This window comes from Motacilla alba, chromosome 10 (genome assembly GCF_015832195.1).
Source record: "Motacilla alba alba isolate MOTALB_02 chromosome 10, Motacilla_alba_V1.0_pri, whole genome shotgun sequence".
NCBI classification, from domain to species: Eukaryota; Metazoa; Chordata; class Aves; order Passeriformes; family Motacillidae; genus Motacilla; species Motacilla alba.
The window spans coordinates 12,542,882-12,556,057 of NC_052025.1; the positions used below are offsets into that span (position 1 = coordinate 12,542,882).

At 40.2% G+C, this 13,176-nt stretch overlaps 1 protein-coding gene across 5 annotated transcripts in view; it reads right to left on the minus strand.

Moving 5' to 3' along the window:
• Nucleotides 1-13,176, minus strand: part of ZFAND6 (zinc finger AN1-type containing 6) — a 36,303-nt gene that overhangs the window by 4,959 nt on the left and 18,168 nt on the right. For all 5 annotated transcript variants that reach the window (XM_038146711.1, XM_038146712.1, XM_038146714.1 and 2 more), the window contains 3 exons: nucleotides 6,422-6,591; nucleotides 5,253-5,364; nucleotides 3,053-3,153 (listed from right to left, as the gene is read on the minus strand). In XM_038146711.1, the coding sequence (XP_038002639.1) occupies nucleotides 3,053-3,153; nucleotides 5,253-5,364; nucleotides 6,422-6,572 (364 nt within the window). In that variant the 5' untranslated portion in view covers nucleotides 6,573-6,591. The remainder of the gene's footprint in view (nucleotides 1-3,052; nucleotides 3,154-5,252; nucleotides 5,365-6,421; nucleotides 6,592-13,176) is intronic.

Below are 13,176 nucleotides of genomic sequence, written 5' to 3' on the forward strand. Positions count from 1 at the left end.
AGTTAATCCAATCTAACATTGTACTTTGGTTTTTCAAATAATAACCACACCACATGACGTGAATGATGGCATTTTGCAATGCTAATAGTACATGCTCCTCTCCAATTCACAACAAGCTTGAAAATCATAGAGGCTGTTTTCAATCTCCAAAGTTTTCAGCCTCAGAGGGGCTGAGTCCCTCCATCAGTTGGATTTATACTTTTACCACCATGCTCTTCAGTTGTAGGAGCTCCATAATGTTTGTGGTGGAGCCCTTCTGCCTTCCCTGACAAGCTTCATTTACCTTTAAAATCCTCCTGAACCAGAAGCATGAATCCTAAACCTGGATGGTTTTAACCACATTCCTTTACCCCAGGGAAGTGAAGCACCTCTCTACCTGCTTGCAGGCTTGCCTGGAGGCAGCCCTGTTAATCCTCTGGCTAACAAATCAGGAATCCGGACTGGCTAATCCTAACAGGGCCATCATGTTGAGCAAAAGGCACAACAGCCCAGGAGGCAATTAAAATTACTTGGAACTGAAGAAAGCCACTAGAAAAGCTGGACTGTACCTAACGAGTTTCATTTTAGGTAATCTTTATTGGCATGTTCATGGTATTTAAGAACATTAAAATTTTAAAAATTTCTATTAGTCCCTATCTTAGGGCATCTGGGCTTTTGAACTGTTCCACAAGCAACACCATACAAACACTAGCTCTAAAGTCTACACTTTTTAACATATTCTAGAGTTTTCCTCTATTTCTTTTGCAATGCATAAATCCAACAAAAACAAATCTGAACTGCTCTTTGGGAATTTTATCCTTTTGTAGTTTTAGCTTGACTGCAAACAGCAAGGGCTGTGTTGCACACAGCTCAAGTCTCATTTATCTGTCTGCTTTAGAAAAGTAATAACAGTAATCTAAGAAAGCTTAATTATTCACCCAGTCTTTTATTCAATGTTGTTGCAGCCTGGTAATTTTTGTTAAATGGCAAGTTAAGGGGACCTCAGCTGAACACAATACATTAACTTACACCAGCAGCATAGAACAACTTGCCCCAGAACAGACATTCCCACAAGGCAAGATTTTATCAAAATAAATACTGACATTATTTCTCCTGTTCCCCTACATCAACAGAAGTACTATTAGACACACTTCACTCTGGGACCAACTAGCATATTGCTGTGAATTATTTTTTTTCCTAAATGTTAGAAACTTAGGCAATGCTAAAAAACCCCCTTGGATTCACGTGTTTGTATAACATGCTTTTCAGCAATTTAAAATTCAAATTCCAAAAAAAAAAAAAAAGAAACTTCAGGATGCACAACTGTGACAGCAATTCAATGAAATCCCTCTCAGCATCCATTCTAAGCTGCTTTCCCTCCAAACTTACATTTTCAAATCAAAATGCTTTAAAACTGGAAACACTACATTTCCTATGATTTTAAGTTAAGGGACAACACAGAAGGAACTCTTGAGGAAGTAAGGCTGACCCTGCCAGAGAGCTATAAATAGGGATGGTAATTTAGAACTGCAACAACATGCTGGTGATGTTCTTAGTTTAGAAATGAGGGTACAAAGAAAAGGACAGAGGACACAGCTGAGTAACCTAAACACCTGATACATGTTGATCCTGCAGCTAAATCCCTAAATTCAAAGCTTCTGGTTGAGAAATCTCTTATCTTCTCATAAGGAAAATGAGCTTGAGAGGTGGAGAATTAGAAGCAGCACAAATTTATCCAAGTGTGTAAGAAGAGAAACATGCCTCTGAAAACTTGCTGGGAAAAGTGTTTTCACAGGCCCAAGACACCTCAGTGCCAGGGTCAATAAAGTAAAGTACTGCCTCTGTCTCCCAGTGAAAAGCCAGTAGATGCATTGTCAAAACTGAGACAAGAGCTCTCAGCTCCAGAACACAAACTTCCTAACAGGCATTAGAGCATTTCTCTAGAAGTGTCCTTCCAAGACTAAACACTTTTATAACTGACACCTCAAAGGTTAGTAAAAGTAAAAAAAATGGAATGAAAAGCTTTCTCCTAAGTTTATTAACCAAGGAGACAGCCTTACTCAGCACAGCAGCTGACTAATGACTCTTATACTCCATCCTACAGAAAAGGACAAGTCATGTTTAGAAAAGTATCTGAGAAGCAAAGCTTTAATACCAGAGATACAGTCAAAGAACTAATATTTAGAATGCTTAAGTGGAATTACAAGTTGTATCTGCAAAAAAACCCACACTTCTATGTTTAGACTAGGCCACAGAAAAATAATCTTCCCCACTAAAACCTAAACTGTCTCAGCAGAAGGCAGAATACTCACTGACTTACCTTTAAATACCTTTATAATGCCTATAGGTTACCAGTCTGAGCACACTTTGTACACTATCTGGCATTTTTGCATTTCCTAAGAAATACTATTAAACATTTTTTAGCTTTAAGCTCTGAAAGTCTGCACATAGAAAACAAGAAAAAAGTGAAAAGAAACTTTACATTGTACCAGCAAGAAGGATTTTAGGCCAATATAGTTAACCCTCTTAGCCATTGTACTTCAAGCAAACATAGCCTGTGGTTTGGTAATTTTATATTTGATAAAGTGAATTTCAGTAGTTCAAAATCTTACACCACTACAGTTCAGAGGTGAAAGGTTCTTTTATAGGTGTTTCTTGTTTACAAAAGATACTGACCCTGTTCTGGCAATGGATATGTCAAACACCCTCTACCACAAATATGCTCATAAACTTCTGGTATGTGCTGTAAATGGTCACTCTGAGAAGTAACATACTCAAAACTCTACTCAGGTGTAACAGCCATGGCATAGAGAACAGGATGTTGATTTATGATGTGCATTTCCAACACCAACTAAAACACTTGTTTATGGCAGACACTGACATCACCAATTAAACATAAGGTTTCAGTTTCACTTGCCATTTAAGAAAAGAAACTTTATTCTTATTTTGCCTTCTGATTTCACAAAACATTTGGGTTTGAGAATCAGACATTTTTGAATAGGAGTGTATTAAGAACAGCTGAAGTTTAAAAAGCATTATTCATAAGTTTTGTCACTGAAAACTAGGCACCAACCTTGCAACTCTTCTGTCTCAGGTACTGTTTTGTCCACAGCCGTACTATCCGGTTGGGATGATGCTACAGATTCTGTTAAAAGTGACTGACTGGAGACAGGGCTGAGGGGCAAAAGAAAAAAAGTTATTTTTATAATACATTTCCAAATTCTTTTCCTGTAAGATACCTTCACATCAAGAGGTGCCCTAATGTATCTCAGAACATTTCACTCCGAAGTTGTTTCTGTAACCACTTAAACCTGCTACAATCTCAACTGATACAAAAGGTAAACTTTTTTTTAAACTCGTACTGAATGCAACAAAACAGTTCCACTCTAAAAAAGGAAAAATATTTTGGGTGGTTTGGCATACCGTCATTCCACACCAAAGCAACAATGCAACACCCAGTATGCAAGGATCTTTATAACAGAAGTCAGCAAGATAATTGTAGAGGAGACAGTTTCAGCGTTCTGGTGATACGAACGAGAAAATTGCAGCATGTCAATGTTTCCAGTAATAAAGCTGCAGCAGCTGCACACAGAACCCCCTGGATTTTCACAGTGTAAAGTGGTGCAGGCTAAACTTTCCAACCCTTTAGCCATACTGCTAAATCACAGCACAGCTGAACACTCACCAATGAACCCCCGAGCAGTTTAGAGAGAGCAATTCAACACTAGCCATGACTCCCAGCCAAGCTGCTCATCCAGCAGCTCTCCTATGGAACAAGACAGAGCTCAAGTCCCAAGGAAGAGGTAGCACTATCTCATTTGCATTTCTTCCTTTCCACTGAGGGATTCACTCTGAAGGCAAAAACCAGATTATCCAGTAGCCCATGAACCAGCACTCCATGGCACAACAGGAGCCCTAGAGTTGCAATTTTAATTGTCAAGAACTGCACGTAGGTCTCGAACTGTCCATCTGGCCACCTACAAAAGGGCATTGTCAATTAGGATACTCTGAGGACAGATAAAATTAAGTCTGAGGTATTTCCAGAGACTGAAGTCGAATTCCTGCTTTTATTTTGAAAGCAAAAACCCAAGCAAGTGACACTGATTTTTTTCAAGTGCAAGTCCAAGAGCAACAATCACTCCTTTCTCCTGCAGCCAGTAATCAAGCCAGTGATCAGTGAGGTGCTTCTATTCTTTCATGGTTTTATTGAAGTTGTGACAGAACAAAGGCAAGGCACTGTAATTGGTTCACATCTGTGCATTGACCTGGATGAACTTTTTTTTTTTTTACACACACCAGAAGAGTTGTTTCAGGGTAAGATACGTATTTTCTACCCCAACTATAAACCTCAGAATGGAAAGACTAAATATAGCATCAAGCATGGCACCTAGCTCTCAGTTCATATGCAGGATCCAAGCATGAGATAACACCTCCTATAAAAAGCTAGGGAGCAGAAAAGTCTGAGCAGAATCAATCAGCAGTAACTGATGAAATCTCCCTTGGCCTGTGTTCTACTATATTCATTTTTTAAAGAAAAGTTGAAATGAGTATTACTGCAAGTTTAGCTTCCATAGTATGTAACACACTAACACTTTTCACTCAAAAAATTTCCAAAGTGCTTAAGCTGCTGTTGGTTGTGTCACTCTAAACTGAAATGGAGCCACTAAATATAAACAAATATTTAGCTTTTACAAATGGAGAACACTTAGTAAGTCTGAGTGATTTATAAGAGGATATTATGTATCCCTGAATAACCCAGATGAAAATTACTTGTTTAATAAGAGAACAGTTCAGTAGCACAACTTGTACCAAGACTCGTGTCTTTACCCTGTTCTAGTACTCTCCACTTCTTGCAAAGCAACTGGCTTGTTAACACATTATCATACATTTATTTATGAGAGCTCTCGTAAACAGCTCCCTGCCATTTTAGAAAATCCTCAAATTTCCAGGATGAGAAGAGTTCTCCTTTGGTAAATGCACAACTACAAGTTGAGGAAGCAGAAGAGCAGCCAGACAAATCTCTGTAGAACAGAAACTGACAACTTCTATTTGAGGCTAAATTCTAAAGACAAATTTCCATTTGAATGCCAGATGAAGCACAGAGATCTGCTAGCATTCACCCTGAGATCCCATGCTTTAAAGTTAGCACTGAAATCTTACACCTTTTCCTAATCCTAGCTCCAGCATTTAATTATGCAGGATCAGCACACTTCATTTAATCATTTTGGCAGAGATTTTTCTGTAAAGACACAGAGCAGACTGAAGCACCTTACCTTGGCTGCATAGATGGAGTCGATGTAGAATCTAAAGTGGACTGAGTTTCCTGGGCACTGCCCTCTGTGCACTGGACCGGTAAGGACTCGGTGATACTACTGACAGAGGCTGCTGCAAGACACACCCAGGGAAAATGTGTTATGCTGCTTCCTGGGATTACAAAAGTTACACACTGCCTTTACTCTTCAACCCCTACAACACCAGCCAGTAGAGTAATTGAATCTCTACGTACACTATAAGGAAATGTAATTTTACAAAAAAGTAATGATGCTTGGCCCCAGGCCCCCAGAACGTACACTGCAGAAAATTCTGAAGCTGCAGTTTCAAAGCAGTTACTATTTTTTACTAATTAAAGCACCTACAAACAGCTTTCTCAGCATAAACTGCTGAACTCTGACACGAGAAGCTGATGTTTTGTTTAAAAAACCAAGATGGATCTGGGAGAACACCAGTATAACATCCTAATGCCAACTCCAGATGCATTTTGAACATGTAGAACCCAGATTCCCAGATTTCAATAGAAGATATTGCTTCTACTTTAAAAGGTCAGTTTGAAGGAAAGGCAAGAGTACACAGGGCACTGGGCCAAAAAGAACAGAAAATATGTGAAGTTCAGGAGAACTGAACTATTGTTGCCTTTTCCCAACCTGGAAATAAAACTCGAGATAATTTTAGTAAGGAGGTAATATAAGAGCAGATCTTTCCTTGAAGGCCTTCAGAGGTAGTTATGGAAAGATGTCCACAAAAGCCCCTGAAGGCCATCAAAAGGAAAAGGCATCACTATCAAGTGTTTACAGGTTAATCTTGAAGAATGAGGTCACAGAGATGAAATACCTGTACTTAAAAGGCCTTTCACAAGCAATCCCCAAACGCAATCCTATCTCTGTGAGTAATTTCAGCAAAAATATGTTGTAGTGTTTTTTCTGCATTTTTATAATTTCAAATCAGAAAAACTCCAATGAATACAAAAGGTATTAGTGAGAGTCTTCTGAACAGATTAGTGGCAACACAATTACATTATGAGCATTCCATCCAAGCTCGTTCCATAAGGTAAGATGCTGGAATGAAATGGTTTGCACTAATGCCCCAACAATCAGTATCTGGACATGGGCAGGAAGCCGTGTCAGGTTGAGCAGCTGACACACAAACGTGTGCTGGGGTTACTTACCAGGAGGGCTAATTCTACCATTACTGTTCTGCCTTTGAAGGTGTTCTTTGTAGCACACTGAGCACATGCCATTTGTGCGAGGATTCCCGTAAAATCCGCAGCCAGTGGAACAAAGCATAGGCACTTGGCTACGGTTAGTTTCTTGAGCCATTCTCCCTTCTTCTATAAACCTGAAATTGATACACACAACCCAGCATTTAGAGGCCTGAAAAAACCCTTCTTATACAGCTGACATTTGAAAATTTGGAATTTCCTATAGCTCAGCAAAAAGACCATCCAGAAAAAATGCCTTGTGGGTAACTCGGTGCCCTTTCCCAAAAAGTCTATAAAGTCTGCCCAATAACACAAATACAGTCATATGTAGGCTTTGCATGACCCACCCTCCCAGCCCCACCAATTTATTTTCAATATATACCCCACAGAGATAAGTAATTTTATCAAATATTAGAAGTATTACTGCTTCTGGCAGTCAGGTAAGGGGAGTAGGGGAGGGGGACACTTTAGTGAAACCTGAACACCTGACACTGTGCATGAGAGCTGTAAAATAGAGACAAGCATGGTAACACAGGCTTACTCGCTGCATAATTATAATTAACAACAGTCACATGAATCCACATGTCACTGTTTAGTCACTGTGTCATTAGTGAAAGACGACACAACTGCTTACCACAAACCCCTTACTGTGATTTTTCACACAGTGAGAAAATCACCCCTACAGTCAAAAGTATTAGACCACGTACACAACCTCCTATTTATAAATTCACGGTGAAAATATAACAAAAATGAGAAGTAATAGATACGTAAGTTGAGAGATATGAGTTGCCACATTATAAAACCTAAATTTAAGGATGTTAAATAAAGACTGTATAATTCTTTCCCCCTGGCTTGTATTAATCAAGTTTACAGATATTTGTAAGACATTACAAGAAAATTACAACAAATGACAATTTCCATGAGTGTTCTGAGATTTCTAACTATTATCAAGTGGTCTACCTTGGAAATAATTTTTGACATGTCATTTCATGAGACAAAATTAATTTTCCATTTTTCCCCCTCCATAAATATACAATTGCACTTCTTTACCAATTTTGGAAAAAAAAAAAAAAAAAACAACATCTCACCATTAAGAAACTAGGTATGCCAAGGTATAAATTACTTATATTTAATTCAAGATCACCATTTCCTGATTAAAAAGTAAGCTGAAGCATAGGTAATTTTAATTCTTGCAAGTCAAACCAAAGATAACCAATATTACTGCAAAAATAAAATCAATCTTGCAAGTAACATCAGTGTACATTTCAAACAAAAAAATCCAGTGGGAAAGGGCTTTCAAGATACTTGAACACTTCACCAATTGCCATGTTATAAAACTAGATGAAACCATAGTAAGAAGTGCCACATTAAGATTTCCTTCTACTTAAGATGTATTCAAAGCCAAACACAAACAACATTCCCATTATTTTGTTTCCAGAGAAATCTCCTCATCTCCTCTCACACCCACATGCACTCCATTTTGTTTTTATTTCCCCAAAACATATGAAATTGATACCAAGAGCAAACCTCTGGGTTGCAAAGCCAACAGCAACACAGAAACAAGTCAAGTCTTCTGCTCACAGCAATAAGGTACTCTACGGACGAGGAAGGATTCAAGATACAAGACAAGGAAGAGGTACAGGCAGGAAGACAACCAAAATCTGATAGTATCTTTTTCAGCTTCAACCTGCAATTAAGCTTATTTCAGCTGTTGATTACACTCCCCCACCCCAACAGACAATCACTTGCTTTCAACATACAAAGCCCCTATTGACCTCACACGACAGCTAAATTTGATTTTTGCTGAAGTACTGCACTTGTAGCTGAAAGAGCACTTTCATTCCTGCTTTTCTCCAGACAGTCTTTCAGAATGAAACTGCAAGTAGTGCATGTGGAATTTAATTCTTATGCTGGGCCCAACATTTCAGAGAAGCCATTTCAGGGAAGTGCAAATGAATATGAGTTTGCTGTGCTTTAGTAACCAGAACCAATTAAAAGCTGAAACCTTATGCAAGTCACTTTTGGCATAGAATGTTTAAGATTGAAAGACTAATTAACAACACTTTCGACCGAATATTTCAAGAGCTAATAGAGATTCAATGTCACAATATAGTATTAATCCTTTTAACTTTAGGCAGCAGCATATTAAAGAACCCGACACTAACTTCCAGATTGTACCATGATTTTCTTTCTGTTCAATATTAGCTTCAAGCAGCACACAGGAACTCAGTAACTGCTAATATTCTCCAACACAACATTGCTGTAGGGATCAGGTGCTAACGCAGACATGGAATAACAATCTCTAACTTGGATGTAAAAAAAAAAGTTCTCCTCCATTCGAAAAACAAACTGTGAAAGGTGCCCAAAGATGCCCAGACGAAAAACAAGAAAAGCTGGCCTGAGTTCCAGCTAAGCCAGTTCCCAAGTTCATTAACCAGTGGATCCTGTCACCAGTCAAAGCACAAGCCACTGGCATGAGGCTCCAGAACACTTCAATCTCCAAGGGGAAGTGCCAGGGATTCTTCTGAAGAGTTTTAATAAGGGCCACAGGAAGCGGAAGATCTTTCATTGGTTGCTAATATTTGAGAAATATAATAAATAAGAGATAGGATCAACCTGATGCAACGTTATGAAGTCAAAGGAGAACTTGCACCAAGACAGCTTGTTGGGTATGAAGGGGACAATTGGGTACAATCCACCTTACCCACACAATTACTGCTGTGAGCTACCAAAAAAACCCACCAGGAAAAGAAAGGACCATCACCAACACAAAGCTTTCTGACAGTTCAGTGAGCTCAATCAGTTCACACGCAAAAACACAACAAGTAGAAAGTCCAACACAGGAGAGCATCTGGAACTGATGTGAGGAAGGACATGTGACCAGGAGGGACAACACATGTTTTAACAGCCTGGAAGGTCCTTGGACGGTTGAACTCATCTATTTGAACCCTAAAGCCACAGAATGCCAAACCAATACAATAAGCGCTCCCGTGCTTCGCCCTCCCTTTCAGTGCTCACATGTACCAAAATGAAACAAGGAAATGATCAAACTTTAAAAACATCAACCACTCCACCTCCTGCCAATTAGTTTCAACACAGATTGGTTTCTGAGCTCATTTGTCACATGTGCCATTTGGGCAGGAGAGAGGGTCTAGCTGCAGACACGTGTGGAAATGCCCGTTTCAGCAGCAGTTCTCTGCTAAGAGAACCACTAGCCAAAACCAGACATGGAAAAGAGAAGGAAAGGGACCGTACTGGCAGTTCCTGCCGCTGCACTCGAGCCATGCCTCTCCTGTACACAGCACTGGGGCCGGATGACAGAGCGCTGCTGCCGCGGGAACTCCGGGCCCCAGGCAAACTGCCACCAGCAGAGCAGCCGGACTCTGGCCCCACCGCAGCAAACACGGGCAGCGAGAGATCACGGAGCAGATGTTTTTGGGGGAGGGAAGGACCTCCCACCAGCCCAGTTCTTGGCTCAGCTTCAGATGATTTTTGTTTCAAAACCGTAATGCCTCATGCAGGAAGATCCACAGCATCAGCGAGCCCAAACATCCCATAAAGCAGTGGAGGTGGGCAGTCACTGTTGAAACCACTGTCAGAGGGGCAGGCATGCTCCCACAGCTCTGGCCATTGCTGCCCCCCATCCCTGCCTGCAGCCGCATCAGCTCAGCCATCTCATGCAAACAACACAAATATTTGTTCTGGTGCACTGGAGAGCTTGCTCATCTGATAGAAGATCAGCTCCAGAGAAATGACATACACTGCACAGGAAGTGACATGGCTAAAAATAGGACAGCCCTTTTTAGGGGCAGCAAGCCCTTGCTGAGCATCAAGCCTACTGTAAAATAAATCCCAAGTGCATACACTATCCATAATTTCAAAAACGGCTTCCCCTAGCTTGGCTTCAGCATGACATTTGAAGCAGCTTCATAGCTGAAATGACAACAAGGTCTTGAGGTCAACATGCATGTCCCTCTCGGTCTGAGGTGTCACAAAACAAACGTGGAGCTTGTCAAGCTCCTGGAAATGCCTCTGGGCTCTGCCTGTTCCCCAGAGCTGTGCCTGCATTGCATTCATAGAGTAATGCTATGAATTCTGAAGGTAATTCTGAATGCAGAATTTACTTATCTTAAAGAAAAAAAAAACCAAAATGACAGAGCTCTTAACAATATTTTAAGCACAATCCCTGCTTTGCTCTACCATATAGTTGTATAACCAGTTGTACAAGCCCTAATGAGAAGGAACAGACTAGAGGGAAGTGCAAGAGCTTAAAACAACTCCTCTCAGTGCAACCCCAGAACATCTACTTCATTGAAGATTATGGAATAAACACCCTCTTTCTGTATTAGCTAAAAATTGCTAAACTTCAGCTGAAATTACCTCCAACTGTTGTCTTAAAGATAGTTCCTGTCACTAGAAGCATGGCAGCACACACCTCTGCAGGCTAAGTCCTTCTTTTCCTACAAATAAGGTGCTTAGTCTACCTGTTCCTGTTACTCCTGCAATACACAACTTCATTCATTTAATAATGCCCTCTTACTGCTGCTGCTACAGGTGCTACTTTTCCTCATCCCTCACCATTACATCCTCAGAGTAAATTCCTCTCTGTACCAAGCAAAAATTATGCAAAGGACATGCCTATAAAATGTACAGAATTGAAGCTGTAGAAACACTAAAGCAGAGCGTATCTTCTGGACATCAAGTTCTCCAGAGAAAGACAAACATCTTCCAATACTCTGTAAGGCAAGCAACAAAATACTTGAGGACATCTTTTCCCCACAGAGCAGGCACTGTGATATTGGTCTTCCTCCCCACACCCCCTTTCTTCTTTTCCTTTTAATTAAAATGTTTATATGCCACTAGTTTCAAATAACTGATACCCTAGCTTTATAGGCTTCAAATGTTAATCAGTAAGATCAGAGAGAGCAGCATTTAGCAGGATTAAACACACAAGGTTTAAGAATAATCTCTTTCACTGCACCCCCCCCCCCCTCCAATTCTGGACAAGAAAAAAAAAATCTGGCACAGAAGTCAGCTTTCTCTTCATCTGTCTTCCCCAAAGAAAAAAGTCTCTCAAATACCAGTTACCCTCGTGCTTCAAGCTCTGGTAAGGAAAACAAGCAGATCCTCACATCCTGCAGTACAGTCTTGTGTTCTGCAAACACTCCTAAAATCTGTGACTGGTATGGGAAGGATCTCTCCCAAAAGCTAATGCTGAGACCACCCAAACAGCATTGTGCCTCAGCAGCACAACGGACACAGTTTGAACCATTCTGATGCCAGCTTCGAAACTGCTGCTCAAAGAGAAAGCAGAACACAGTGTGAGCTACTCTTCACTGTCAAAATCAGCACAGTTTTACCTGACACTCACCTCCAATGATAAATCCAATTTTAACAAGTGATTAAAATATCCCCTCCTCTGTCATAATCACCCTTATAATGAAGCAGTTCAGAACTGACTGAAGTAGCATCAACACTAATGGTCATTTTCTCTTTGTGTTAACGAAGCAAAGAAGCAGCTGCAGAAGTGGTAATGTGTGTTGCTTAGACATACAAAGCTTCATTCCAAGCACAAATAAGACACAAAGTTGGGCACACAAAAACACACTTCACTTTGTACCATGTACTGGCACAGATACCCAATACCACCTGTACCACCGTATGAAAAGGCAGGCTGGTACAAAAGGCAATAAATAGGAAATGCATTTCTCTACAGGCTTATCAAAACAAAGGGCAATAAAAGCCCAAGAACAAAGTTCTGTTGAATCTTGCTGCAGAAGCTCCCAAAGCACTGGCTATGATTGAGGATACTGGTTCATATTGGAATTTGCTGCTCAGGTGTCCTGCTTCCAGCAGGACACTACTCAGGGTATAAAGCACTAGAATCACAAATTAATAGCAAGCTACAGAACAGTCCTGTTTTTTTGGTTTTTTTTTTTACCCCATTGCTGTCTCCCAAAAGGCTCCAATTTACATTCACTGAGCAGTCATTTGTAGCTGCTTTAAGGCATTATCATGTCCCAGCAACTTGCTATGGAGCCAAGAAGAACTGGCAGATTTGAATAGGGGCCTCAGTCATTACAGCTCAGCCCGGCTTGCTGGTTGCAGTCAGACATGTCATTTCATCTTACAGCTCACCCTTGCTAAAGCACTGCAGCTGGTTCACATTTGCCAGCACAGCTACATGTGTAGTTACACTCTGACCCAGTTTCATCAGAATGCTTTGAGTTAAAAAAAGTGAATATGGTTAAGGACCAGCTATGCAAGCAGATCTGTAAGGGCAGTGACCTCTTTGTTCCTGTAGCAGCAGAACACACAGCTGCTGCATTTTTCAAAACACAGGAGTTCCAACTTCCTCAGCACCAAGAGAATCCATACATTTTAAAGCTTTCCACTCATTCCACTCAGCCTCCAGTTTTCTTCCTGCTCAAACAAAGTTTTAAATTGCAATGTGAAGTAGAATTTATATGACTTCATAACAAAAACAAAATACTCACGCTAGTGACCAAAGACTTACATAAGATGTTCTTTTAACTCACTTGACAAGCCATTTAATATCTACTATGTTCCTGTCTATTCCTGTTGAACAGCTTTTTATTTTTGTTTCATGCACAGACTTAATTTAGGCTACAATCAAGTACTTATACTAGACACTCCTAGCAGAAACTTTACAAAAAGGTGTAAAGAGTTAGAAGTCTTTTCTTCACTTCCAATTTTTATTA